At 42.6% G+C, this 27,960-nt stretch overlaps 1 protein-coding gene across 29 annotated transcripts in view; it reads right to left on the bottom strand.

Annotated features, from left to right (window-relative positions):
• brip1 (BRCA1 interacting helicase 1) overlaps window positions 1-27,960 on the bottom strand; it is a 280,957-nt gene that overhangs the window by 102,861 nt on the left and 150,136 nt on the right. For 27 of the 29 annotated variants that reach the window (XR_007482710.2, XR_007482708.2, XR_007482712.2 and 24 more), the window contains 5 exons: window positions 26,464-26,623; window positions 25,606-25,727; window positions 22,113-22,225; window positions 13,519-13,601; window positions 2,634-2,867 (listed from right to left, as the gene is read on the bottom strand). Coding sequence is in view for 25 of the 29 variants with exons in the window: in XM_049725671.2 (XP_049581628.1) it covers window positions 2,634-2,867; window positions 13,519-13,601; window positions 22,113-22,225; window positions 25,606-25,727; window positions 26,464-26,623 (712 nt within the window). In the remaining 4 variants the exon portion in view is untranslated. Of the gene's footprint in view, window positions 1-2,633; window positions 2,868-13,518; window positions 13,602-21,771; window positions 21,928-22,112; window positions 22,226-25,605; window positions 25,728-26,463; window positions 26,624-27,960 lie in introns of those variants that run through there. The other 2 variants (XM_049725665.2, XM_049725680.2) reach the window with 2 other exon arrangements.

Raw genomic sequence — 27,960 nt, 5'->3', positions numbered from 1 at the left:
AAATTGTTGTCCATATTATAGTTTGATATATAGTTATATGTGCCTGTGGAATAAGTTGAAGTGCAACTGACGTCAGCGGCGCACTGCACACACTTCCGGGGTTAGAAGCGCCGGTGTTTACACAAAGGACTAAGATTCCAATGGATTTAATGATTTGGAGTGACACGGATGGTTCGATAAAATTGTTGTGTATATTATTGTTATCTGATATATATAGTTTATATCTAGTTATATGGGCCTGTGGAATAATTTGAACTGCAACTGACGACGAGTCCGAGGTCAGCGATGCACCGCACATGTGCCGTTGTTTACACAAAGGACGAAGAATTCGATGGATTTAATGATTTGGAGTGACACAGATCGTTTGATAAACGTGTTATTTATGTAATAGTTATTTGAATAACTCTGAATATTACGTCAGGCCCGTTCTCAGCTCTTCGTTTGTGTTTATGTCACGTTAGCATACCATATCGTTTAGCCTGTTGTTGCTCGTTCATGTCTGTTCTTGGTGTTGGATTTTGTCGAATAAATTTCCCCCAAAATGTGACTTGTACTCCGGAGTGACTTGTATATTTTTATTTTTCACTTTATTGTGCATTTTATGGCTGATGTGACCTGTACTCCAGAGCGACTTTCAGTCCGAAAAATACGGTATTTAATATTTGCTCAGAAGAGTGTTTAGGCCTTCATAATGCTAAAACAAGAAGTTCACGAGTTTTTGCCAAACATTGTTGCTATGGTAATGGAGACGTCCCTAAGAAAACAACGGTTAATATGAGGCTCTCAACATGCAGGGAAACACATAAAACTTCAGGCTTGGTAAAATCATCTTATTAGTTAACTGTACAATTTAAATCAGTGGGGCCCTTTAAAACATTTAAAATAAGGAGCTCCGGGTGTACGTTTCAACTAGATCTATGAAAATTTGGTAGTGTGTAACAGCCCAAGACCTACAAAAAAGTTTCTTGGAGACACGTTGTAAAACTAACAGGAAGATAGCCATTTTTAATTTGCTTTAAAATTTGGCCTAGCTTCAGTTTGAAAGGTGCTTTAACATTACCCACATCATGCTATTGTGGCAAAGTTTTGCACATTTGATCACAGTCTAAGCCTGAAACTATCTACAAAGCTAATTTGTTGTGATAACGCCACATACTGGCAACAGGAATTGCTTTTCTTATTGTCTACTAATAGGTTAACAAGATCTTTACTAGGAAGTGTAGCGATTATCGTCAGTCGCCATTGCACACAACACATGACTCGTCTGAAAACTCACAGTGCTTCCGTCCTGGACATGCACGTTCAGGTTTGCAATAGCCCAAGACCTAAAACAAGTCTCTGAAGCTCTACTTTAAATTGAACAAGAAGTTGGCCATTTTCTTAAAAAAAAAAAAAAAGTGTCACTTTTGGCCTTTTATTGAGGTCACATTTTATGGCAGTAACGTTTGGTGATGTATTTATTTTCTGGAAAACCCAATTCCAATGTGCCAGTATCTCAATGTGCCAGTACCCCAATGTTGCCAGGGCTGCGAAGACCTTTTATAGCTGCTCGCAGTTCCAGTCTAGTTGTTTTTCTTTTACAAACACAAATACCACATCTTTAAAAAATCTTTTTAGAGAAATGCTAATAAAATAACATTTATTTTCCGGAAAAGATGGTGGGGATTTTTTCCACAACTTCCACAAATATGAGAATTTACGGGCGCTGAATTGTTGAACCCTTTCCTATCGGCTCACCACCTGTGGGAGGGGCCAAGGGGTCAAGCTCGTGATGAGCTGGGTGGTGCCCAAATGCAGGAAATTTGTTGTTCCAATCCCGGGGTAGAGATACAAGCTCGAGAAACATGGAATACAACCTGTCTGACAGGGAGGTATACTGAGCTGGTGTGCTGACTGTTGTTTGCGCTTATGCACAAAACAGCAGTTCAGAGCACCCACCCTTTTTGGAGTTTTTGGAGGTGTTCTAGAGAGCATCCACCCTTTTTGGAGATCTTGGAGGTGTTCTAGAGAGCACTTTCCCAGTTCAAAATCATTCAGCTGGGAGATTTCAGTGCTCATGTGGGCAATGACAGTGAGACCTGGAAGGGTGTCAATAGGAGGAACTCTGATCTGAACCCAAGTGGTGTTCTGTTATTAGCCTGTGTCCCACACAGATTGTCCATAACTAACACCATGTTCGAGCATAATGGTGTCTATAGGTGCAATTGGCACAAGGAGACCCGAGGCCACAACTCGATGATCAACTTTGTAGTCGTGCCATCCGATTTGTGCTACATGTTTTGGACACTCGGATGAAGAAAAGGGCAGCGCTGTCAACTGATCACCACCTAGAGGTGTGTTGACTCCAATGGTGGTGGAAGATACCGATCTGACCTGGCAGACCCTAACTTATTGTAAGGGTTTGCTGGGAATGTCTGGCAGAATCCCCTGTCTGAGTGACTTTCAACTCCCATGTGAAAGGATGGACAGATGGATGGACGGACGGATAGAATATATATGCGGAGGCTGACTAATCCACTTTTTGTAACGGTTAATAATGTGTAAAATAATTCAGTTTACTCATTTTGCAAAACAAAATGTTTGTGCCCTTTTCTCTATAAACCAGGAATAGACAACATTTAAATTTGACTCACCTTGTTCACCACATTCAGTGTTAATTTGTGAGTGGGATGAAAAATCCACTGGTTTGGGTAAATCTTGTAATGCCTTAGTTATGGTTATGCTGCTTGGGAAGGAGATGGTTGAGTTCTGGGTGTCTGTCAGATAGCAACATTTCTGTAGTTCTTGAGAGAACTTAACAAGGGATTGCATAGCACTGGAGAAGGTGTCATAATGCTGGACTAGTTGGCGAACCCATTTGGACAGACCTAAAGCACATCAGAAAAACAAGTTATTTTGCAAAATTATCATTTTAAGCCCCTATCCCACCAAAGAGTGAACATTTGTGAGTGTTTGTGAAGGTAGTGAATGTTGTGTTCATATCAGGGTTTTTTAAGGGTTTCCGTCGCCATGCAGTCGCCAGACATTTGGGGGGGGGGGGGGGGGCACGACTTGCCGCATGAGTGACTCCCCAAGATGGACTGGGTGTATTGACTTTTCCCATATTGCTTTACGGTTTAATTAGAAATATTTTTCCTTTATTTCATGTTCCAAAATAAGAAAATTCCTTTGTTTCACAAAGTATAAGCACGTGGGCGAGCAACTCGGCTCAGCCAAGCTACCATGTGTCCTTTATTTGTTTCTGGCTGGCCCAGCACTGTGGATCGCGCTCTGTGTGTCTACAATGACAGTGTCTACAATGACGATGGCTTGCCTCGGTGAACGCTTGCGAGAATAAAAAAGAACCAGCCTTGTCTCAATCTTTCCATTTTCCATCTTTATATTTGCTTCAACATTTTGCCTACTTTGCGGCCCAGCTGACTGCAGAGTCACTCCAGAACCCCTTTCAGGTCACCCATCCATTGGTTATTGTGTGTGTCTAAACTTAGTGACCTCTAAGTTTTTCAAAACTAGCCTAATCTTTTTAACTGTAGCCGCCCTCTACTTAATGACTGATTTCATATTTTTCATTTATTCAAGCCTTCTTAAACTATAAGAAAGAAACAACTCTTATTTATTTTTCTTTATCTTCCTTTTTATTTAAATAAAAAATGTTTAGGAAAATTAGTTTGACTTTAAAATATTTACTAACGTGTTTAAGATTACAAAAAACATTTAAAAGTACAATACAGTGTTTAAAAATATAATGTTAGAGATTTGCTCACTCCAACTTATTTTGCAAGAACCACACGGAAGACAAGGCAAGTTCTTTTAGACACCTGCAGGTGGAGAGTTCACTCGTTGAAGGAATGAAGTCTAAAAGTCTCCTCCCTGCAAGGGCATATTTATTAGGAGGAACAGAGTGGGGGTGGGAGTGGACAGGTTTGGTGAACCCCCGGCCTCTGATAAGATCAGAGCAGGGGGTGTTTTACACTATTGTGGGAAACAGACTCTGCATTGTGAGGGCCAGACGTGATTGATTTACTTATTACATTGTGAGGGCCAGACGTGGTTGATTTAATTATTACATTGTGAGGGCCAGACGTGATTGATTTAATCATTACAGTCTACATTCCAACATAATCATAGGATCAAACTAACCTGAAAACCCTAACATCTCCCTCCTGATTTATCATATGATTATGCCACCCCAAACAACAACGATAAGCAAGAGAAAAAAAAACATATATACGTATAATGAAGAAAGTAGAATGGTAAAAATAAAAACAACAAACAATGATAGCAACACTTTCCAGTGAAGATGAGGCATTACCTCAAACTTATTGTGTAAGCGAAAAACCTGCTGGCCAGATGTTATTAGCAGGAAAATTCTTACACGGTCCCTTTGCCTAAGACGACCAGAATGCTATCAATAAAAAACAAAAACACAGAAACAGTACATCATTGTATCCATCACTTGTGAAGCATTTTCGATGGTCAAATCATCAAGTTTCTGTAAAACATGCTCAACAGAACAGCATCTACGCAATCCACGTCTCATTATCATTATCACAACTGTCACGTCTAAGAAGTTGTATATGTGCCCGTGTTTTCGTCAGCTGATGATGTTCTAGTCTGTAGGTGAGGTCTGTCACACACACCGGCGCACACACTCTTGTCCAGTTGGCAGGCAGCATCGGACAACTCCTGTGACCACAAAACCATGATCCGTACTGAACAGGCACGTGCACTCATAGGATGCAGGTGGGGCAGTGCCTCTGAACTTCTGGCTGAAGTAGGTCCCGTCCGATGGTGCAGCCATGTTGGTAGTAGAGCCCTTACACCTTGAAAACGGCTCTCTCATCCTGGCACACAGCGGTGATGTCCAAAGCTCCCATCCAGTTTCCTCCTGGAGAGCAGTCGTCGTTAATGCATTTGTGGGTCCTGCAACCTTGGATGCAACATGTGTAGTCAGCAAGACTTGGAATGGTCCCTCCCGTCGTGGCTGGCCCAGTTCCTTCTTTTGATGACCTCGATGTAGACCCAGTCTCCTGGATTGATGGGGTTGTCGACCTGTGAGGAGGAAAGATCAAGCGGCAGTAAATTTGTCTTTGACACAGTTTGAGCGTCCTGATCATATAATCTGCCAAGGACTGCTCTTCATCTGTTGTTTGCAACTCTCGTAGTCAATTGTAGTGCCCATTTAACTGGCAAATAGGAATGTTTGCGGGAAGAGTTTGAACACTTCCTAATGATTCCCTTTAACCAAAAACTATTTATGACAGGGGCGTTCCCATTTATTGCCTCCTGGTTTAAAAGAGATTGTCTTATCCATGTCTTCTTTGTCCTCACACGCTCGCACCCACACAGGGTGTACACACACACACACACACACACACGCACACACACACACACACACACACGCACCCACGCAGACAAAGAGATTCTAATCCATCTCTCATGTAGCTTCTCTTGATAGAATCTCCTATTGGTAACTGTATAGCAGACGTTTTAGCATATAATCCCATACTCTGCTCTCTCACTTCTACTTTTCCATGTCGGTGCAGTCGTAGGTGGCCCCTATTGCAGTCATTGTCTTGTTAACTGTCGCCTTGTGACTCCTATGCATGATTGTGTGAATGTCAAAAATTGAACGTACCTAACTTTCTGACCATCCAACCTCCACTGTGGTATAAAAAACCTTACTATTGTATTGAGTAGGTACATTGAGCAACCTAGCTTCCTCCTGACTGCCAAATGTCCTGTTCTAAAATTTATATAACTCGACCTCTACGTCTTAAGCTTGATGAGCCAAAATATAAGATCTTGCTCTTGTTTCCTACCGTTTTAGCCTATTTGTTTTATCCAAATCCGTTCAATCTCTGATTATAATCTGTAGCCCTACGTATTTTTCAAATTTTTTATTTATTTATTTATCAAATCTCCTCAGTTCTGTCAAACTCAGTGCACAATGAACCTCCCTTCCACTTTGAACCAAGCTTCACCAAATTTGGGAACGCCGTAGCAAGGAGTGCGATTTGGTTGTCAGACACTCCAAGTCCATATCTTTTTGCCGCACTTCACCCTATCAAGTTGGTGTTCTTTTGTTGTTGCTTCAGAGCGACCCCATCCATCACTCTTGAATGAGTCCATTGTTCAAATGAGTCAATTTTCATCATTGTGAGTTCCTCCGCTTTCCACTGTCTTTTCTCGTCCCCGAGGATGTTGTATTTCCTCTGGAGTGTACTTGTCCTCCTCCAAGCACAACAGCAGTCTTTTCTTGTCCTTCGCCAAAGGTCAAAGGTGCTTCAGAGCCAGGCACCATTTTGTGGTTGTTCACGGCTGCAGGCGAAGACTCGGATTGGGTTTCAGGGGCCCTGACACTGAGAATGACAGGCTGGTTTGAACACTTGTAAGACTATCTCCAAATGTAGCTGCTTCCATCAATTTGCTGGTAATGTTTGTTTACCAAACTTCAAATTCTTCTAATAACAGAGGTCTCGTTTTTATATCGTAAATCCTGCAACTCATCCTATTTTTTTTTTTTTTGAGCTACATTTTATCTATCTATAGTTCCAATTTAATCGGACAGTATGTTGTCTTCAGTATCATTATTGAAAATCAACTCATCGAGGTCTGCTTTCCACATCAAGCCCTGATCTGTATGTCTTGACCTATCACATGTTATTGTCATGCTTGCTCAAAAATGTGACTTAGAGTATGGTGCTGTGAATTCTCAATCTCCCCAATGAAATTGGATCTCCCCTCGTAGTTCTTATCGTTCTCATGTTCCTGTTAGCCTGCAATTGTCCAAATCAAAAATGTTTTCTTTTAACTGTCTTTCTTTTGAACCTCTAAATCTCTCGTGTTGCTAACCTATCTACACCAGAACAAAAAATTTACCACAATATAACACCAAATGTATTCGAAAATTCATTGTCATAAAGTGTTGTATTATTACTATCTTCCACTATCTGTCCTACTCACTCCCCCCCTTTTTGAGGCCTGGCAACGCCCATGCCTCACACCTTGACAAACTTTTTGGGAGAATGTGTTCTTTACTACATACGATTCCATCATTATTTAATTTGACTTACTTTCCAAAACGCTTCTCAATTTCTCAGTTCACACATCTTCTACATGTGTTACTGGTTCTCCATTTTTTTTCTAGTTAATTATCAATCCAAAAGCTACGCGTTTCTTCCTAACATTCAACCTGCTCAAAATCACTCTTTCATCAAAGTCGCTCTACTAATTCTCTATAGTAGTCGCCAACGACTTCAACCATTCAACCTGTAATTTCTTTTCATTCAGGCTATCATTCATCAATGTTCATTTGCATCTCACACGCAGTCTCCAAAAAGGAGTCTTTCTATCACATTGGTCCCAATTCATCCAAGCTCACCACACAACATTCATATATCATTTTCAACTTAGCTTTCCTGGTAGAACAATCCACCAATTCAAAAAAAAACTTAACTGAAACAAACAACTGGCAAATTAATCTGAATTTTTTCTTTGTTTTTAAATTTGAAGAACTCAATCTCTCAGATTTAGCTTGCATTTAGAATTTTGTATAATCTTATAACACAACCAATCAATTATTCCTATTAAATGTAGCATTGCAAAATCTTAAATTCACAGTTTAGCTTCTTCCAATTCCTGAAAGCATGTTCTGTCATTTTTTTTTTTTTTTTTTTTTTTTTTTTTTTTTTTTTTTTTTTCCGAATTTCTCATGTGGGCTCGACACTTAACATGCACTAGTGTGGATTAGTTTCTGCTTGCAAACAGATTTCTCTCTTTTTCCTCTCATTTTTATCTTCCAAAATCATTTCTGTTCTGCGGTGCAAATTGGATAGACCACAGTCTAGCAAATTTTTTTTATACTAAAACTTTAGCCAATGTTCATCATTTTAACATATACGCACACACATGCACAGCTCTCGCATGCAAAAGGTAGTTCCCAGCAACAATGATTCGTCACAGGCTGGCCATTTCCTGTGGTCGATCATGAGCTGGTCCCTCCCATGCACACGAGGACAGCACATTCTAATTTTATTTATTTATCTTCTAGAAGCAAGTTGCATTTCTTTACCACTTGATTTGCATATTTTAACTTCAGTGTAACACAATTTGAGCTCTAGTCATTTGTAATTTGGGCATACAAACAGCATTGTCATACTTCTTGGATGGACAGGACTTCTAATAATCTAAAAAAAATTCTAATAATCTGACAATGACATGTTTTGCTGTCATATGGGCATCTATTCTTTCTTTCTCTGTATGAGCATAAGCGGTCAAAGAGGAGGAAGCTTGTCATGCTAAACATTTGGCTTCTCCTCTGCTCTTTCCTCCACCCTTTGATTGATATTGTTTTGCAAAACGACACACTCTTGCTAAGTGTCCTCGTTTCCCACAGTTCCAACAGTTGTCAGAATCTCGTGGGGGTTTTGAATTATATGGCGGCCTGCGACCTTGTTGGCCTCTACCTCTCCCTCTAACCTGCTGGGACCCTTGGAAGAAGACTGTTGTATCTTCATCTAGTTCATCATCATCATTATCTAGATGAAATACATCAGAACTTTTGCCTTTTTTTGATCACTTTTCCAGCATGTCTGGCCCATTGCATAGTTGTTGTCACACTTGCAACATCCACTTCCACCAAATGTTTCCTCACCAAGTTGCCTATTTCAGGGCGGAAATTAGTGAGGAGCGCATTTTTGAGCTGTTGTTGATAAGCACCCTCAGCTGTATCATTGAATGGGATGCCACTATGCACCCTGAATTCTTTTTCAAATCTCAATTGAATGGCGGCCTCATCACTTTTCAACTTTCTATCTTTTGTCTTTTGGATTTGTTCTCTTCTTTCTTGTGAAGCTTTCAACCACATTTTAGCACAATCCACTTCTTCCACATTTCAAATTTCCTTGTACTCCATACATTTTCTTCCACTTCAGCATGTATTGCATACAATTAAGAAATCTACTTGCCATGAACTTCTCGTTTTAAAGAAGAGCAGAGCAAGAGATTTACCGTTCTTATTTCCCATCTTAATTTTAGTAGCTTAAGGTTTTACAATTTTTTTTTTTCAATTTTTTTTCTTTGAGGATCCTCAATGCAGGTTTAAATTGACCTTTCAACAAATCACTAGCCTGTATTATTGCCGTGGATCAATGCTAGAACTGCTTCTTAGTCAACTTATCCTACCAGTCACACACTCAATCACACAAACTCCAGCGCTTTTTTAGGCCTATCTAGGGATGGGTGTAAAACCCTCCCAAACAGCTTTGGAAAAACGGACAAAAGAAAAAATCTACACCCTTCTTCAATTAAGAAAAAGAAGCTCTGTTTTTCTTAGCCCGTTTCTTCCACTGGGACTTGAACCCAAGCTATTCTTTGGCTTGGAAAAACATACAAAGAAAAATCTACGCCCTTCTTTGATTAACAAAAAAGAAGCTCCGTGTTTCTTAGCACGTTCCTTCCACTGGGACTTTAACCCAAGCCAGATCCCTCAGCTCGGAAAAACAGACAAAGAAGAGTCTACACACTTCTTCGATGAACGAAAAAGAAGCTCTGCCTTTCTTAGCCTGTTTCTTCCACTGGGACTTGAACCCAAGCTATCTCCCGTGCACCTCTATGTGTTACGCGTTTAACAACACAACACAATTTCAAGAACTTACTTGTCCCCTGGTTCGTTGCACTGCCGGGTCCCGTCAATCCACCTCTGTCAGACGAAGGCAGACCTAAGATGCTGGCCCAGCGAAGAATTTCCTTCCCAGGTCTTTCTTTACCAGGTCCGGCTAGTGGACGCTGGCCCGTCGACGGTGTACAGCGCGTCGTCCTCCGTCAGCCAGATGATGGGTATGAGGGTCCCGGGTTTCGGCACCAAAATGTTAGAGATTTGCTCACTCCAACTTATTTTGCAAGAACCACACGGAAGACAAGGCAAGTTCTTTTAGACACCTGCAGGTGGAGAGTTCACTCGTTGAAGGAATGAAGTCTAAAAGTCTCCTCCCTGCAAGGGCATATTTATTAGGAGGAACAGAGTGGGGGTGGGAGTGGACAGGTTTGGTGAACCCCCGGCCTCTGATAAGATCAGAGCAGGGGGTGTTTTACACTATTGTGGGAAACAGACTCTGCATTGTGAGGGCCAGACGTGATTGATTTACTTATTACATTGTGAGGGCCAGACGTGGTTGATTTAATTATTACATTGTGAGGGCCAGACGTGATTGATTTAATCATTACAGTCTACATTCCAACATAATCATAGGATCAAACTAACCTGAAAACCCTAACATCTAATAACATACAATAAATGTTCATAAAAGTCTTTTTTGGATATTGTAACAATATATTTTCTCTACATCGCGGATTTTCACCTATCGCGGGTGGTCTTGGAACCAATTATCCGCGATAGACGAGAGATTACTGTATTCTAATTGAAAAAAATCTTTAAAGACAGAACAACAGGATTATATGGACAGCTGTAAGTGTCTACATTTCACTTAATTATTAATTTTGTTGTTTTTGGTCTGGTTTTGTATATATTTTGTATCATCTCGCGAGGTGTTCGGTTTGTACTTCATGAATGTTTGCACTTGCTTATTTTGGTGTTTTTTTGTTTATTTTCATTATATTTGGATGTATTTGTTTGGTTTGTATGCTTGTGAAGTCATTAAATTATGTGGAAGGGGGCAAGAACTATACGATTTCCTTTATACTGTTCCTTCGCAAGCATAGATGTGTAGATAAGTGTTTTCTTGCTGGAGTTGAACTGTCCATTGACCAGAAAGCACATCAATGAAGGAGATAAATAAAAATGAAAAGAAGAAAAATCTAATCAAAGGGGGACTGTGCCGGTCGTGCACAGGTGTCCACAAGAGGTCACCTTTGTGACACTGGCCCTCTGCTCTGCCCAGTTACACGATCCACTCATGGTATAAAGCAGTCCTGGGCAAAATACGGCCTGCGGGCCACATACGGGCCTTTGTACGTCTCTGTCCGGCCCGCACGAGGCCCATCATAAATTACATTTGATTACAACTTAATTAAAAAAAAAAAAAAAATCTGCGTTGTGCGTGCAATACAACTGCTTTTATTTTGAAAGGTGTCGCACTTCCGTGTAGCATACGTTTATGTGAGCTGTGCGTGAAGGTGAACAGTGCGAAGTAATGCTGCCCTCAAAATGTGTGCTGACGCTAAGAAAAGAAAAATTGACAAGGAGTGCCGTGTTTTCAACAAGACATGGACTGCCAAGTATTTCTTTTACCAAAAAAAGCCGTGTGCCTGATTTGAGGTACACAGGTCGTTGTGTTTGAAGAATATAATTTGAGTCACCACGACATGACCAAGCATGAGGAAAAATACAGAAATCTGTCTGATAAAGAGCGCGCAACAGAGGCTGATGCATTGCGAGCAAAACTGCAAGCCCAACAAGGACTTTTTATCAAACTTTACACCCACAGAGATGCAGCGGTCAGGACAAGTTTTGTCATTTGAGGAAAAGTTAAAGAAGTTACGAATAAATTGTACTGATTAATGATTGTTGTTGTTTTTTTATTTGACCTATACACCACAATCTCACAAATATAAACAGAATAATTGTATTCTTCTAATTACCAGTACCAGCTATTTAAAATAAGCAATTTAGTGCATTTTACAATGGAATAAAATTGAGCAGGTTTAATTTATCGTTGGTGTGGAAAAGTTAAAGAAGTTGCGAATAAATTGTACTGATTAATGATTTTTTTTTTTTATTTGACCTATACACCACAATTTCACTAATATAGTAAATATAAACAGAATAATTGTATTCTTCTAATTACCAGTACCAGCTATTTAAAATAAGCAATTTAGTGCATTTTACAATTGAAGAAAATTGAGCAGGTTTAAGTTATCGTTGGCGTGGCCCTCTGACACAATTCAGGTTTTTCATGTTGCCCCTTGTAAAAATTAATTGCCCACCCTTGGTATAAGGGCTGCTCCCATGTGGAATATGACACTGGGCTAACCAAGACACAATCTGAGGATGCTGTCGTCACTGTTGTGGCAGAAAATTCAAATACAGGGCTGGACTTTAGAGTGACACCTCACTTGAACACAATGTCCAACGAAATCAACAAAGTTAAAGTTAAAGTCCCAATGATCGTCACATACACATCTGGGTGTGGTGAAATTTGTCCTCTGCATTTAACCCATCCCCGTGTGATTTTGATCCATCCCCTAGGGGAGAGGGGAGCAGTGAGCAGCAGCAGTGCCGCGCTCGGGAATCATTTGGTGATCTAACCCCCCAATTCCAACCCTTAATGCTGAGTGCCAAGAAGGAAGCAATGGGTCCCATTTTTATAGCCTTTGGTATGACCCGGCCGGGGTTTGAACCCACAACCTTCCAGTCTCAGGGCGGACACATCAACATGGTGTGTATGCAATTTTGAGAACTTTAAGAGATTGTATTTGTGTTTTATGTTGTGATGCATATCTGATTATGTCTGCACAATGCCTTACCTACATTAATCTATTGGAATATGAGTTATATGTATTTTAGAATTAAAATGTGCTGTCTTTCAGATTTACTCATGGTGGGTTGCTTGAACATTGATTAGGTTTCAAAGCTAGATTTGTTATATGCCAAAACTGTGAGCCATTTTAACCATTGTCCAAATTACGGCTGGTATTGGATTACAGAAACCTTCAGCCTATCCCTGAGCTGGGGGCATGTCTGGTTTCTCTAACGTATAAAAGCAGAGGCCACTTCCTTTTTCGCTCTCTTTGCTGGTACACTCCTCTGAACCCTCTTTTACGACCCCTCTCTGATGGGGAGGCGGGTTCCCTTGATTCACTGCGAGCATATGGGCAAGCGACTTGGCTCAGCTTCAACCAAGCTGCCATTATTTGTTTTTGGCTGGGCCAGCCCTGTGGATTGCGCTCCACGTGTCTACGAAGAGAGCAGCGATGGCTTGCCTCGGTGAATGCGTGCCAGAATCGTTCTGGTACACACACAGGGCAGGATGCTGCAACAGCCAAGAGATAAAAAACAGGCACATGCTAAAGAGCTTCCGTTATCACGTGCTGTGCGAGACCAGGATAATGCAACAGCCAGGTGATAAAAATCAGGCTGGCAAATGCTGAAGAGCTCCCGTGACCACGTGCTGTGCGAGACCAGCCTTGTCTCAATTTTTTCATTTTCCATCTTTATTTTTAATTTTTCCATCAACCTTTGCTGCCAACTCCTGACTTTGTGGCCCAGCTGACTGCAGAGCCACTCCTGTACCGCTTTCAGCTCATTCATTCAAGAACACAATCATTGAAATCAGTATGTGAAATTAGAATAATAAATAAGAGGTGCACATTAAAACATTTTAATACACACTGCAACCTAAGAAAGATACGAGATGAGAAAGGTTTTGACTGGTAGATCATTTTAGTGTAATTAACAACTGATTTAAAACATGGACAAAATCAAACAGTTAAGGTTGAGAAAGCTACCACAGAACTTGAAGTAAATTAAGTGAAAATTATTTAAATACACAATCTTACCTTTGATATACTTGCTAGGATTACTCCTATAACGGTCATCCACAAGAATTAGGGCACCCCAGTCATTTCTGTGTCGAATACACCTGAACAACAGGTAAAATTGTATAAGTAGGACATGTATGTTAAATGAGGTGTGTTAGGCTACGTTTAGTCTACAGGTTTACTGCTCATATCAGACTTTGGGGTGAAATCTGATTTTTTGGCAATCCTTCACATTATATACTGTATTAATTGCAACCTCTGTCTATCTGGTGTGTGACCCAAAATGTATCCCCAAAGTGAACCGCATGCACACAAGAGACAATATAACAGAATGTAATTTACAGAAGTAAATATGGCCAGGCAGTATAGAGGCTAATCTCTTTATCATCTCAGAGGAGCGATCCTAGACAAGATAGAAATATTTCAGGGAAATGAGATGAGGCTTTTTGATCTCCTCATTTCATGAAGACATTTATTAAAGATGACTCCATGTTTTGCTGTGCGTGATGAATGAGTGCTCTACAGGTTAGAAGTACTAATAACGGAACAGAAGTCTACTGTAAGCTTCATGTTTCAAGAGGGAATAAATTAAAGTCAAATATTAAGTCAATCCTGAAGTGGAGTCCATGCCTGTCTTCTGATGATACACTCGAGGGGATCCATGTACAAACCGGATTCGGTTGAAGTTGGGAAATTGTGTAAAATGTAAATAAAAACAAAATACAACGATTTGAAAATCCTTCTCGACCCATATTCAATTGAATACACTACAAAGACAACATATTTAATGTTCAAACTGATAAACTTAATTGTTTATTGCCAAATAATAATTAATTTAGAATTTCATGGCTGCAACACGTCCAGTAGAAGTTGGGAAAGGTGGCAAAAAATACTGAGAAAGCTGAGAAAAGCTCATCAAACACCTATTTGGAACCTCCCACATGTGATTAGGCTAATTGGGAACCGGTTGGTACCGTGATTGGGTATAAAAGGAGCCTCCCCAAACATGCTCAGTAATTCACAAGCAAGGATGGGGCGAGGGTCACCACTTTGCGGGAGAAAATAGTTGAACAGTTTAAGAACAACATTTCTCAAAGCAAAATTACAAGGAATTTAGGGATTTCAACATCTACGGTCCATAACATCATCAAAAGGTCCTGAGGATCTGGTGAAATCACTGCACGTAAGCGCCACGGCCGGATATCGAGACTGAATGATGGTGACCTTCGATCCCTCAGACGGCACTGCCTTAAAAACCGACATGAGTGTGTAAAGGATATCACCAAATGGGCTCAGGAAAACTTCAGAAAACCACTGTCAATAAATACAGTTCGTCACTACATCAGTAAGTGCGGGTTAAAACTACCATGCAAAGCAAAAGCCATTTATGAACAACATCCAGAAACGCCGCCGGGTTCTCTGGGCCCGAGCTCATGTAAAATGGACTGATGCACAAAGGAAAAGTGTTTTGTGGTCTGATGAGTCCACTTTTCAAATTATTTTTGGAAACACTGGACGTCGTGTCCTCCGGAGCAAAGAGGAAGCGGACCTCCCCTGTTATCACAGAAAAGTTCAAAAGCCAGCATCTGTGATGGTATGGGGGTGCATTAGTTCCCATGGCATGGGTGACTTACATTTCTGTGAAGGCAACATAAAGTACATACTGAAAGGTACATACACATTTTGGAGCAACATATGCTGCCATCCAAGCGGCATGGTTTTTATGGACACCGCTGCTTATTTCAGCAAGCCACATTCTGCACGTGTTACAACAGCGTGGCTTCGAAGTAAAAGAGTCCAGCTTATCCCCTGGCCCGCTTGCAGTCCAGACCTGTCTCCCATTGAAAATGTGTGGCACATTATGAAGCATAAAATACGACAGGGAAGACCCCGGACTGTTGAACAACTGAAGCGGTTCATCAAGCAAGAATGGGAAATAATTCCACATGAGAAGCTAAGAGAATTAGTCTCCTCTCTTCCAAAACCTTTATTGAGTGTTATTAAAAGGAATGGTGATGTAACGAAGTGGTAAACATGCCCTTTCCCAACTTCTACTGCACGTGTTGCAGCCATGAAATTCTAAGTTAATTATTATTTGAAAAATAAAATAAAGTTTATGAGCTTGAGCATTAAATATGTTGTCTTTGTAGAGTATTCAATTGAATATAGGTTGAAAAGGATTTTCAAATCATTGTATTTTGTTTTTATTTACATTTTACACAATTTCCCAACTTCAACCGAATCCGGTTTGTAGATGGTGAAGAGGGTGAGACTGAGCATAGAGCCCTGGTGGACCCCAGAGGTGACAGTGTGGGTGTGAGATTTTAGATCCCCCACCCCAGGCCCACATGGCAGTTCAGACAACTGTTCTCAGTGCCTTACGTTTTTTCTCCGTGCAGCTGCCATGAAACGGAGGTCAGGAAGCTCCTAGGTTGTTCTATAAAAGTCCCTGAGGGTGTTAGGTATCAGGCCAAACTGTCCCGGCTCGTCATGGTGGGCCCCTCTTCTCAGCTTGGTCAACAGGGCGTGCGATTTCATTCGTTTTTGTGAATTAAAACAACCTTGAGCAGAACAAGCTAGTTCTCTTAAAATTCTAGCATAAACAAAGTTCAACATAAGAAACTAGTTCTCTTTTAAACCCAAACTTACCTCATCAGGATAAGCTGGTTCTTTTTGTATTAAAACTTCAAAACAAACCATTTTGATAAAGTGCTTCATATATCTAATAATAATAATAATACATTTTATTTGTAAAGCGCTTTTCATAAAATAATCTCAAAGTGCTACAGAAACAAGACTAGAAATAAAAACACACAAGAAACCAGATTAAAAGCATAAAGGCATAAAAGCACAGAGGCAATAAAAGAAACCTATGAGGAGCCGGGGAAAGCCTTTCTAAACACAAACGTTTTAAGCCCCTTTTTAAAAGTGTCCACAGACTAGGGTTGACGTAGGTGCACAGGGAGGGAGTTCCAGATGTGGGGGGCAGCGGCGCAGAAAGCTCAGTCTCTCATGGTGCGGAGTCGTGTACGGGGCTGATGGAGGCGGTTGGAACTTTGTGACTGGAGGTTACGGGTGGATGAGTGAGGGGTAAGGAGGTCTTTGAGGTATTGAGGGGTGTTGCTGTAGATGCAGAGGTGGGTAATGAGGGCGATCTTATAATGGATTCTTGATGTTATGGAAAGCCAGTGTAGGTGCTGAAGAATAGGGGTGATATGGTCATGTTTGCGGGTTTTCATCAGAGTTCGGGCGGCACAGTTCTGAATGAATTGGAGTTTCTGGAGGTGTTTGTTGGGGATATCGATGAGCAGGCTGTTACAGTAGTCCAGCCTGGAGAAGATTAGGGCGTGGACGAGTTTTTCTGCATCGGAGAAGGTGAAGAAGGGGCGGAGTTTAGAAATGTTTTTGATATGGAAAAAGCAGGTTTTGTACAGATGTTTGATGTGGTTGGTAAAGGTAAGTTGTGGGTTGAACCTCACCCCGAGGTTAGTAACGGAGGTGGAGAGGGGGATATCTTGACCAGAGACGGAGATGGTGGTTATGGGTGATGACTGGATCTGGTGAGGGGTGCCAATTTGTATGGCTTTGATTTTGGAACTTTTCAGTTGAAGGAAGTTGTAACTCATCCACGCCCTAATCTCCTCAGGCAGTTGGAAAGGGCCTGTGTGGGTGATGATGAGTGGAGCGTGGATTGGGGTCAGTCCGGAGGTATAACTGGGTGTCATCGGCATAGCAGTGAAAAGAGATGTCATGTCGGCTGATGACCTGACCCAGGGGGAGCATGTACAGAATAAAAAGGAGGGGTCCTAGGACAGATCCTTGAGGGACACCATATGTGACAGGGGCTGTATTTGACTTGGGGGAGCCCAGGCTGACGTACTCTGTCCTGTCAGCGAGGTATGAGGTGAACCAATCCAGTGTGGAGAGATGGAGACCAATGTTGGTGTGGAGACGGTTAAGGAGAATATGGTGGTCGACGGTATCAAAGGCTGCTGAAAGATCAAGGAGGATGAGCAGGGAGGGGGATCCAGAATCGGCGAAGATGAGGAGGTCATTGGTTACCCTCAGCAGTGCTGTCTCTGTGCTATGGGCAGTGCGGAAACCAGACTGGAAGGTTTCAAAGTCAAAGTCTGCTTTATTGTCAATTTCTTCACATGCCAAGACACACAAAGAGATCGAAATTACGTTCCCCCTATCCCACGGTGACAAGACATAGTTCACAATGTACATACAAGTAAACAACACAAGAAAATAAAACACGAAGGCACAAACAATGAATGAATAAGAGTGATGGATAAACAATAAATAAACAATGCCCTTCAGGGAGGGGAGTGAAGCACCAATAATTTTACCAGCCGTGTTCACTATGCGCTGCAGGGCCTTCATGTTGTATTCAGTGCAGCTACCACCCCAGACAGCGATACCACTGGAGAAGACGCTCTCAATGGTGCCACGGTAGAATGTAGTCATGACGGCCGAAGGGGCACTTGCTCGCCTGAGTTTCCGCAGGAAGTACAGGTGGCGCTGAGCTTTCTTCGCCAATGACGCGGTGTTGGCGGACCAGGAGAGGTCCTCACTGATGTGTACCCCCAGGAATCTGGTGCTGCTCACCCTCTCCACCACTGCACCGTCGATGGTCAGCGGCAGGTGTTGGGTGTGACCCTTCCGGAAGTCAACAACAATTTCCTTGGTCTTGTTGACGTTCAGCAGGAGGTTGTTGTCCATGCACCACGCGGTCAGATGGTCAACCTCCAACCTGTACTGAGTCTCGTCGCCTTTGGTGATGAGACCCACCAGAGTAGTGTCATCAGCAAACTTCACTATGCGGTTGTTGCTGTAAGACACAGTGCAGTCATGCGTCAGCAGGGTGAAGAGCAGCGGACTGAGCACACAGCCTTGGGGTCCCCCGTGTTCAGCGTGATGCTGGCGGAGATTTTGTCGCCAACACGTACCACCTGAGGCCTCTGACAGAGGAAGTCCAGTAGCCAGTTGCAGAGGTAGGTACTGAGGCCCAGCTTGTCGAGTTTGCAGATGAGTCTTTGTGGCACAATGGTGTTGAAGGCAGAACTGAAGTCCACAAACAGCAATCTCACATACGAGTCCCTACTCTCCAGGTGGGTGAGGGCCGAGTGGAGGGCAGAGCAGATGGCATCCTCAGAGGACCGTTTGGCACGGTACGCAAACTGGAAGGGGTCTATGGTAGGGGGGAGAATGGATCTGATGTGCTCCGTGACAAGCCGCTCAAAGCACTTCATGATAATGGGCGTTAGTGCCACGGGGCGGTAGTCATTGAAGCAGGACGGAGCAGGTTTCTTCGGCACAGGTACGATGGTGGCAGCCTTGAAACATGAAGGGAAGATGGCTCGACCTGGGATGTTGTCAGGGCCCGCCCTCTTACGGGTGTTGATAGCGGCAAGCACCCTCCTCACGCTGTCGGCAGAGAGGCACAGGGGCCGCTCGTGTGGAGGGGGAGTGGTCTTCAGCAGGCAAGTGCTGTTCTGAGCGTCGAAGCGAGCAAAGAAGCGGTTTAGATCGTTGAGCAGACAGACGTCGCCCTCACAGCTCTGCAGCGCGGGCTCTTAATCCGTAATGGTCTGAATGCCCCGCCAGAGTCTCCGTGCATCCCTGCTGTCCTTGAAGTGGCCGGTAATCTTGAAAGAGAACGCCCTTTTCGCTTCCTTGATGCCCCGGGACAGGTCGGCCCCCGCTGCCCTCAAGCCAGCCTCATCCCCCGCTCTGAAAGCTTCGTCCCTGGCCCTCAGCAGCCTGAGGACAGCCCCTGTCAGCCATGGCTTCCAGTTGGCCCGAGTGACAATGGATTTCGAGTGAGTCACATCATCAATGCACTTCGTGATGCAAGAGGAAACAGAGTCAGTATACTCTTCTATGTCTGTCCGATCGTTGCAATTGGCCGCCCGCTTAAACATGTCCCAGTCAGTAGCGCCAAAGCAGTCTCGAAGCGCATCAGAGGCACCCTCAGGCCACACCCGCACCCACTTGCGAACCGGCCTGGATGCTTTCACCAGTTGTCTGTAAGCGGGCAAAAGCATAACAGTGAAATGGTCAGAAAATCCAAGATGGGGGAGGAGGGCGGCTTTGAAAGCTACTTTATGTGTTGAGTAGACCAGGTCCAGGAAGCTGTCACCACGTGTTGGACAATTAACATGCTGGTGAAGCCTCGGAAAAACAGACTTCAGGTTAGCATGATTAAAGTCCCCAGCGAAGACGCTGAAACCGTCAGGGTGCGCCGTCTGTTGTTCACTGACAGCCTGGTACAGTTACAAATAGTGACTGGTGTTGAAGGTGTTCCTGTAGCTGTATGGCAACAGCTTTTTCAAGGACTTTGGACAGAAATGGAAGAAGAGAGATGGGCCGGTAGTTGGAGAGACGTTCTGGGTCGAGGATGGTTTTTTTCAGGAGAGGCTTGATAACGGCAGTTTTGAGTGATGGCGGGACATGGCCTGAGTTTAGTGAGTGGAAATGTCCATGGAAATAACACTGTGGTCGGAGTGCCAGATTATTGATGGAGGGAGAGTCTGAGATGACCAGGTCTAAAGTGCGCCCCTGGCGTGTGTGGGAGCATCAAAATGCTGTGTGAGGCTGAGACAGTCCAACACATGAAGGAAATCAGCTGCCAGGGGGGAGGAGGGATTATCACTATAAATGTTCATATCACCCAGTATTATATTATTGGAAGATAGAGAGCAGAGGGAGGTGAGAAGGTCATGAAACTCAGGGATGAACGATGGGTGTGGTTTGGGCGGCCGGTAAATAAGAACAGCATTGATCTTGGACGGAGGTTTTGATTTGAAGGCCAGATATTCAAAAGAAGACACTTCAGGTAGAGACAGAGGAGACAGCTTGAGAGTGTCGCGGTAGATCACTGCCAGGCCACCAACTCGGCCAGTGCAGCGAGCTCTCTGCAGGTAACTGTAACCAGGGGGACAGGCTTCATTTAATGATGAAAAAACCTGAGGTTGGTGCCAGTTCTCAGTGAGGCACATCAGGTCAATATCTTTATCAAGAATGTGATCATGGACTAAGCTTGATTTGACAGGGACTGAGCATTAAAAAGTTCAGTATTAATGTGGAATTGATCTCTGGATGGGACAGAGCAGGCTGGGATCCACACTTCTCCTCCCTCAACAGACAATATGGCCAAGTCTCGCGATGTTTCCAGCGCTATTTGTTACCGTGGTGTCGGCGCTCTGATGACGTGATGCAACCGAAAGAGCGGAGGACCAGGCGGGCGAGATGGAGCCGGCGTCGGGAGGCCAGATGCAAACAAGCCCTCTCCGCGACGCTCCAGCCCTAAGCTGCGCCAGGGTAGCAGGTCCGCCCACCGGAGCAATCAGCGGGGCTGGCACCGGAACGATGGGCTGGATCCAACGGCCGCACACGAACCGGACAGGAGGAGAAAATCCGCGGCGCAGCTCAGCCGAGGAGGAGACTCTCAGGTGAGCTTTGAGGCGGACAATCACACCGGCACGTCTTCCTCGTCTTCTAGAGCACTTTCTCTGGGGGAGAGGGCATGACAGCCGGCGTCAGTGTTCGGAGCCGCAGAGTCCGTTGGAACGTTCGGTCGCGATCCCTCCGGGGAGAGACAGTAGACAGTCGGCGCAGGTGTTCAGAAACGTCTGACAACACCGGTGTTTGCTGATCCAAAAAATGGGCGATCAGGTAGCAGTGGGGATTCAAACCAAGCCCTAAGGTTGAGGAGGGTTTGGCGATCAAATGTCAGCAGAGCAGAAACATATTGGTAGGCAGAAAGCAGCAGGAGCAGGGAAAAAGACTTAACAGCAAAGGAGCGAGGCACACGGCTTGCCATCACGGGCGCCATCTTTTTCTGCCTTTTTTTTCCTTTTTTATCTGAACAATAATAATAAACATTATCTTTTGTATATGGAACAATTTCGGCAAAGGGTTACAATGGGCCTCATTTACAAACCACGTGCGCAAAATGTGCATAAATATCCATTGATGCCTAGTAACTGATTGTGTTTTTGAATAAATAAGGCAGAAAAACCTTTTTGAACTTTCCTGCTCCCACTACCTTGCATGGCATCCGCCGCTGTTGAGTCATACCAAAGGCTTTAGACGGTAGCCGTCTTGTTAAGATTATCATCTTTCTTGCTAAATCCAAAGTGTGTCCATATTTGCATTGTCATCTTATCTATTTTCCCTCATTGCCATTATCTATGTTTCGTGCTTGCAGTCTCTGGAGCCAACAGTAGATGACGTGCGGGAGTTGATTAAAAATGACATTCACACTTGAATGAAAAAGTATAAAGGTATTAGGAATTTTGAGGATACAATAATTTTGTCAATTTTATCTGTGCAATCGATTGCGATCCGACAAAATTTCTGTGTTGATGAGTGGCCACTGCCCAGCAATGATGTGCACTTGTCCAGCGACGTCCGATGTAGCTAAATTGAAGGGCAGGCACATTGATCAAGTAGATGTATTGTTAAAATTCTATTTCAGGATGTCATAAAGAAAGAACAGATGCAGGTCATATGGGAAAAAAAATGATTTGAGCTGTATTTGCTTGCATTCTGAACATAGTGTTAGATTTAAATCCAAACCAATAAAATTACAATAGCATATTTACCTTCCCAGGGCCTGGTTTAGAGCTCGGTAAGCCTGAATCTCATACCACTGATGGCCAGAGAGAAGACCTCTACTCTTTGAGTGCTGATCATTGTATTTCATCTTGAGTTCGACCTGTAACACACCGTTATATAGTAAACTTTGGAACTTCTGTAAGATATGGATAATGGTTCTGTCAAAACCCATTAAAAGACCACTCAATTACTTTTGAAAATACATTTATCAACATTTAATCTTTGTTTGGGTTGTTAAAAAAATACTCAGGGTCCTTTGGGTATTTTGTTAATGTCCCAGAGAGGTGTCTATACTATTTACTTATTTAATACATGGGCACATGTAATATGTTGATTTGTGAAGAAATGTTAACAAGAATGGCCTGAAACAGCATTTTATTCTGAAAATAACTTTAGTCGTAACATGAACCTGAACTTAAAACTATGGATAGTTTTATCTTACCTCACATATACTGTATGGGAGATATACCATGACAAATTGAGGGGATGGAAGTGGAAGTCATTCCTGTCCAAAAATTACAACAATTCTTGCATCCAGTGGAATCTGTCAATGCTGACTATTAGCATCAACATTTTGAAATGGAGCAATGAAAAGTTCACCTGCCATCTGAGGGGTAGCCATGAAGGGCAAGTGACTGAACAGAGCTATGACTAATCTTGACAGGTACTATCAGTTTGCCCAGAGGAACAAAGGGATGTGACATAATGTTCCTCCATGTGTATCAAACAAAGTCATTGTAGCATGGCTTGCCTTTTTTCAAATAGCTAAAACACTATGACTAAGCACAGCTCAAATACTGAAAGAACCACATGATAGGTACTACGTGCTTGTGGAAAAACACAAAATCACCATCATTATCAATACACAGTGAAACACTAGAAGCCTATTGAGTTGCGCTCAGTCTTTTATATACCGTATTTTTCGGACTAAAAGTCGCTCCGTTTATAAAACCATCTGTGTCACTCCAATTCATTAAATCCATCGATCGTCCTTTATTGAAACGATGCCACGTATGCGCCGCGCCGCTGACGTCGGACTCGTCGTGAGTTGCAGTTCTAAATATTCCACAGACCCATATAACGATATATAAAGTATATATCAAATAACTATCATATAAACAACAATATTATCAAACCATCTGTGTCACTCCAAATCCTTAAATCCATCGATCAAATTCCTCGTCCTTTGTCAACAACGCCGCGCGTGCGCCGCTGACGTCAGCATCGTCGTTATTCCACAGATCTAGTATATAACTATATTCTAGCGTAAACAAAGTATCAGGAAAGACATGGGTTTGGTAAACGGCTCTTTAGTTAACAAAACAAGAGCTCAACGAGCCAACAACTACTGAACTATAACGATAAAAACATATACAATTTGCTACACGAAATAAAATACATCAAATAACTATAACATAAATAGTTCACCGCCACAGGGCCCCAAGCACCGGCGTGGACTTCCAGGCGTGTGGCGGCGTGGACATTCATCCCCGGAGGTGGCACTTCCAGCCACTGAGGAGGCTGGGACCTACGTAGAGTAGGACCGGGCGTGCGTAGGAGCAGTGTCCGAGCCCCATTCACCGTCCCCGGACAGCCACCAGGCCAAGCGCCGGCCTACGACTTCTAGCCATGGAGGTGGAAGAGAGCTCCGTAGAATAGGACCGGGCCTGCGTGAAAGCCATGTCTGAGCCCCATCCACCGTCCCCGGAAAGCCACCCGGCTGAGCGCCGGCCCCCGACTTCCATCCACGGAGGTGAAAGAGAGCTCCGTGGAGTAGGACCGGGCGTGCGTAAAAGCCATAATAATTTTTCAAACCTTCTGTGTCACTCCAAATCATTAAATCCTTCAAACTCTTCGTCCTCCGTGTCACTTACAAACAAAGCCGCTAATGATGCCGGTAGTATGTGGGACCCTTCATCATCTTCGTCATCCCGTGATGGAATCCTTTGTCCTTTATGGAAACAAGTACAGCGCCGCGCCACTGACGTCACTTGCAGTTCAAATTACAATAATCCCTTGCTGCATCGCGTTTCGTTTTTTTTTAATTTTGAAAATTTGTGAAAAGATTCACATATAAGTCTCTCCTCAGTATAAGTCGCCCCCCCACCCAAACTATGAAAAAATGTGACTTATAGTCCGAAAAATACGGTACCCACTTTGCAGTATGAATACTGCCGAAAAACAGAATCTGTTCTTTCCCGTCTATCTATCTATCTATCTATCTATCTATCTATCTATCTATCTATCTATCTATCTATCTATCTATCTATCTATCTATCTATCTATCTATCTATCTATCTATCTATCTATCTATCTAAACATGCCAACAAAAGTGATTGTCCGCCATGAACCGCATGAGACAGCTTCTGCACAAAATGCCAGTAGCCCAGGGGGATTTTGTCATCTAAATCCAATCCTAACCCATTGTAGCATTTGGGCTTCTAACAAACCTGGCCTGCACACTGTCATTGCCAATCTAACATGACAGGTAACATATGTGAAAAAGCCAATTCTGGCTTGGAGCAAATCTCAAAAATGTGCAAGAAACAACAAGCTAGAAGCGATTAGTTAAAATGTCAAGGGATCACTTGCTTGCCTTGGCTTTGATTCCTGAAACCTGTTCATCCTGAAAAATATATTTGACCTTTATAAGACATGGCTCTCAGCAAAGGACATCTTAAATACTATTTTAAACTTGACTTTGGAGGTGGTGGTTAAATGGGTGGTGAATTTTGAGCTACATGTCTCTCCCTGTGGCAGTTTGCGGCATCACTGAGGTTGCTGGGGCTTTCATCTGTTTCTCAAATGAATTGACATCATTGTGAATCATTAAGATGTGTCTGCTTGAGTGAGCAAGGAACATAGGCATTTGTTTAAAATATAAACTGCTATTTTATCACATTATTCCTACTAACTCAATAGTCAAGTTAGTTCCATGTTGTCTTTTTTTTTTTGCAAAAATACCCCAAAAAAAAAAAAAAAAACCAGCTACTTGAGGCTAGATGTAAATCTGGAAATAAAAGATGAAATATTGATTATGTATAATTTGAAGTGAATCCCAAATGGTTACTGTCTACAACAAACGTTTGAGGAGAGTGTAGATTTTTAAAAGGAACTCAGAAATCAACATAGGAACGTTGGCAATTTAAACACAAAAAGTTGACAAAAAGGATTTGGAGATCTTTCATCATGCAGTACTGCTAAAACAACAAAGACAAGTGTACAGTTTTGACAAACTTAAAATCTATACACTGCTCTATGTGGAAACAAAAACGTTTTTCAGTTCAACACCAGGCAAGTGAGCGCTCAGGATTTCACGACACTGCGCGCTGGCACTCAGGAAATGTGGTCATCTTAATGCAAAACACTACCGTTTTTTTGTCCATAGGCACCGCAATAATCAACAGAAATTGAATCTTTCGCGGTGTTACTTTGAAAGTATCATAGATTAACAGCAACAGTTGATCACCCACTACCTACCTGGAGATTTTTAATATTTGGGAATGGGATTCCAATAGTGATCACTGCTCTGGCATTGTCATCTGTGAAGTCCAGTCCTTCACTCACTTTTCCCCGACACACAGCCATGAACAGAGCACCATCTATGGGAACAAAACCGGGAGTGAAAATATGCACCACAAGAGAAGAGCAGCGACCCCCAATCTTTTTAGCACCAGTAGGTGTAGGAGAGAATCCAGTGCATTTTTCAAAATAAAAGATCATTCAGACTCAGATAAATAAAATGCAAATAATAAGATATTTATACTTTCTTGCGCGGTCTGGTACCAAATGATCCACGGACCGGTACCGGTCTACGGCCCGGGGGTTGGAGACCACTGGTATAGAGTACAATAAAAGGAATTTAAAATGATTTGGAGCTGCACTCAAAAAGGGGAAGTCACCCCCAAAAAATTATTTGCAATATGTCTCTTACTGGGGTATGTCTACTACTCTAAATATGGTATTCTGATTTTGCCACTTGCTGTCGACTGTTGGGTCACAACCAATCACGACTAAGCTTGAGAAAACTGGTGAGCCGTATTGGTTGTGACATGAGACCTGAAAATTAAGATGTCATTTTCAGGCGCTAGCAAGTCGACCAACGAAATATTAATCAGAAAACGTTGTTTTGCCTAGGTGAACTGCACAGTCTAACTAGTCTTTCGGTTGACTTCCACTTTAAGTTGAGTGAAGTGGATAACTTTAAAGAACTGGAGCTTAGAAACCAGATGGTGACAATTTGTATCTTGCTGCTTCCAAAAGCTAAGAAAACAGCTCAAATATAAAGCAATGTGAGTTGAAAATCACCTTGAGGGATGAATACAAAAGAAACCTCACCTCTTTTCTCACAAGACTTAATCGCATTGTAGTAAGCCTGAAGTAGTTCATCCAAGTCGTTCTTGCCACCACCACGGGGCTCTGTTATCACTTCTTTTTGTTTCTCAAGTTTTTCCCAAACACCGGTGATGTTCCACCGATCCCGCATCTTATTGAGCATCTGAACAAATTAGAATATCCTCATATTGAAAAAATAGTCATTTGTCAAATAGATTTATTAAATAAGAAGAATCCATTGCAGTGGTGCCTTGAGATGAGTTCAATTCTGTGACCATGCTAGGAACTCAAAACACCTCAAATCACCTTTACCTTTTGAAATAAATGGAATTTTGCCCCATCCAAGAATCAAAACATTTTGTAATCTATATTTACAACAAGGAAAATAGCACGCACTATACAAAAACACATTGTGATAGTATTATTAAATACATTTACTATTATTTAAAAAAAGTATTTTTAAAAACATTTTCTATTTGGGACTTTTTGGTATTGGTTAGGATAAGCTCAAACATTTTAAAGTTTGATGAAAAAAAAATATATGGATGAATAAACAAAAACAAAAAAAAAAAGAGCTGTGAGCAGCTACAAAGGGCCTTGCAGCCCTGGCAACATTGTGTTACTGGCACGTTGGGATACTGGCACATTGGAATTGGGATTTACAATTAAAATGAAGTACATCTCCGGTGAGCACATTCGCCTTACAATTCAAAGGAGCTGATTGTGGCTCGAGCCTTCCTGTGTGAAAATTGCATGTTTTACCCATGCCTGTGTGGGTTTTCTCCGGGTAATCGGGATTCCTCTCACATCCTAAAATCATGAATGGTAGGCAGATTGACCTAGATCAGTGGTTCTTAACCTGGGTTCAATCGAACCCTAGGAGTTCGGTGAGTCGGTCTCAGGGGTTCGGCAGAGCCTCCACTGCGGAGGTCGGAACACACTTGATTTATCGTGTACATTGGTGGTGACGAATATCTGAACTGGTCTTGCAAAGGCAACAGCAGAAGTCGTTTTGCTCTTTGAACAAGAAGTCGTTTTGTTCTTTGAACAAGGTGACGTTCATGCACGGCTCATTTTGTGCATCAGTAAAAAAACATCTATGTCTTGAGTTTAAAGAAATTATTTTATTTTTCATTAAAGAGGGGTTCGGTGAATGACCTAGATAGAATAGACCTAGATCAGGCATGTCCAAAGTCCGGCCCACAGGCCAAGTCTGGCACCCGGTCAGATTTCATACGGCCCGCAGCTTCGGTCTTATAATGTATTATTTATGGCCCGCTTGCACTGTTAAACTGAATAAAAAAATCATGACACTTGAATCTGTAATTCCTCCTATTACCAAAAGGTGGCAGCACCACCCCTCTCCGCTCATTTCTGCCAAGGCGACTGCAAAGAAAACGAGGAAAGTTGATATTGAGGGCCGTCACTTTCAAGAGGGAATTACAATACCGTATTTTTCGGACTAAAAGTCGCTCCGGAATATAGGTCGCATTGGCCATA

This window comes from Syngnathus scovelli, chromosome 7 (genome assembly GCF_024217435.2).
Source record: "Syngnathus scovelli strain Florida chromosome 7, RoL_Ssco_1.2, whole genome shotgun sequence".
Lineage (NCBI taxonomy): Eukaryota > Metazoa > Chordata > Actinopteri > Syngnathiformes > Syngnathidae > Syngnathus > Syngnathus scovelli.
This window is presented reverse-complemented; position numbering and strand designations above follow the sequence as displayed.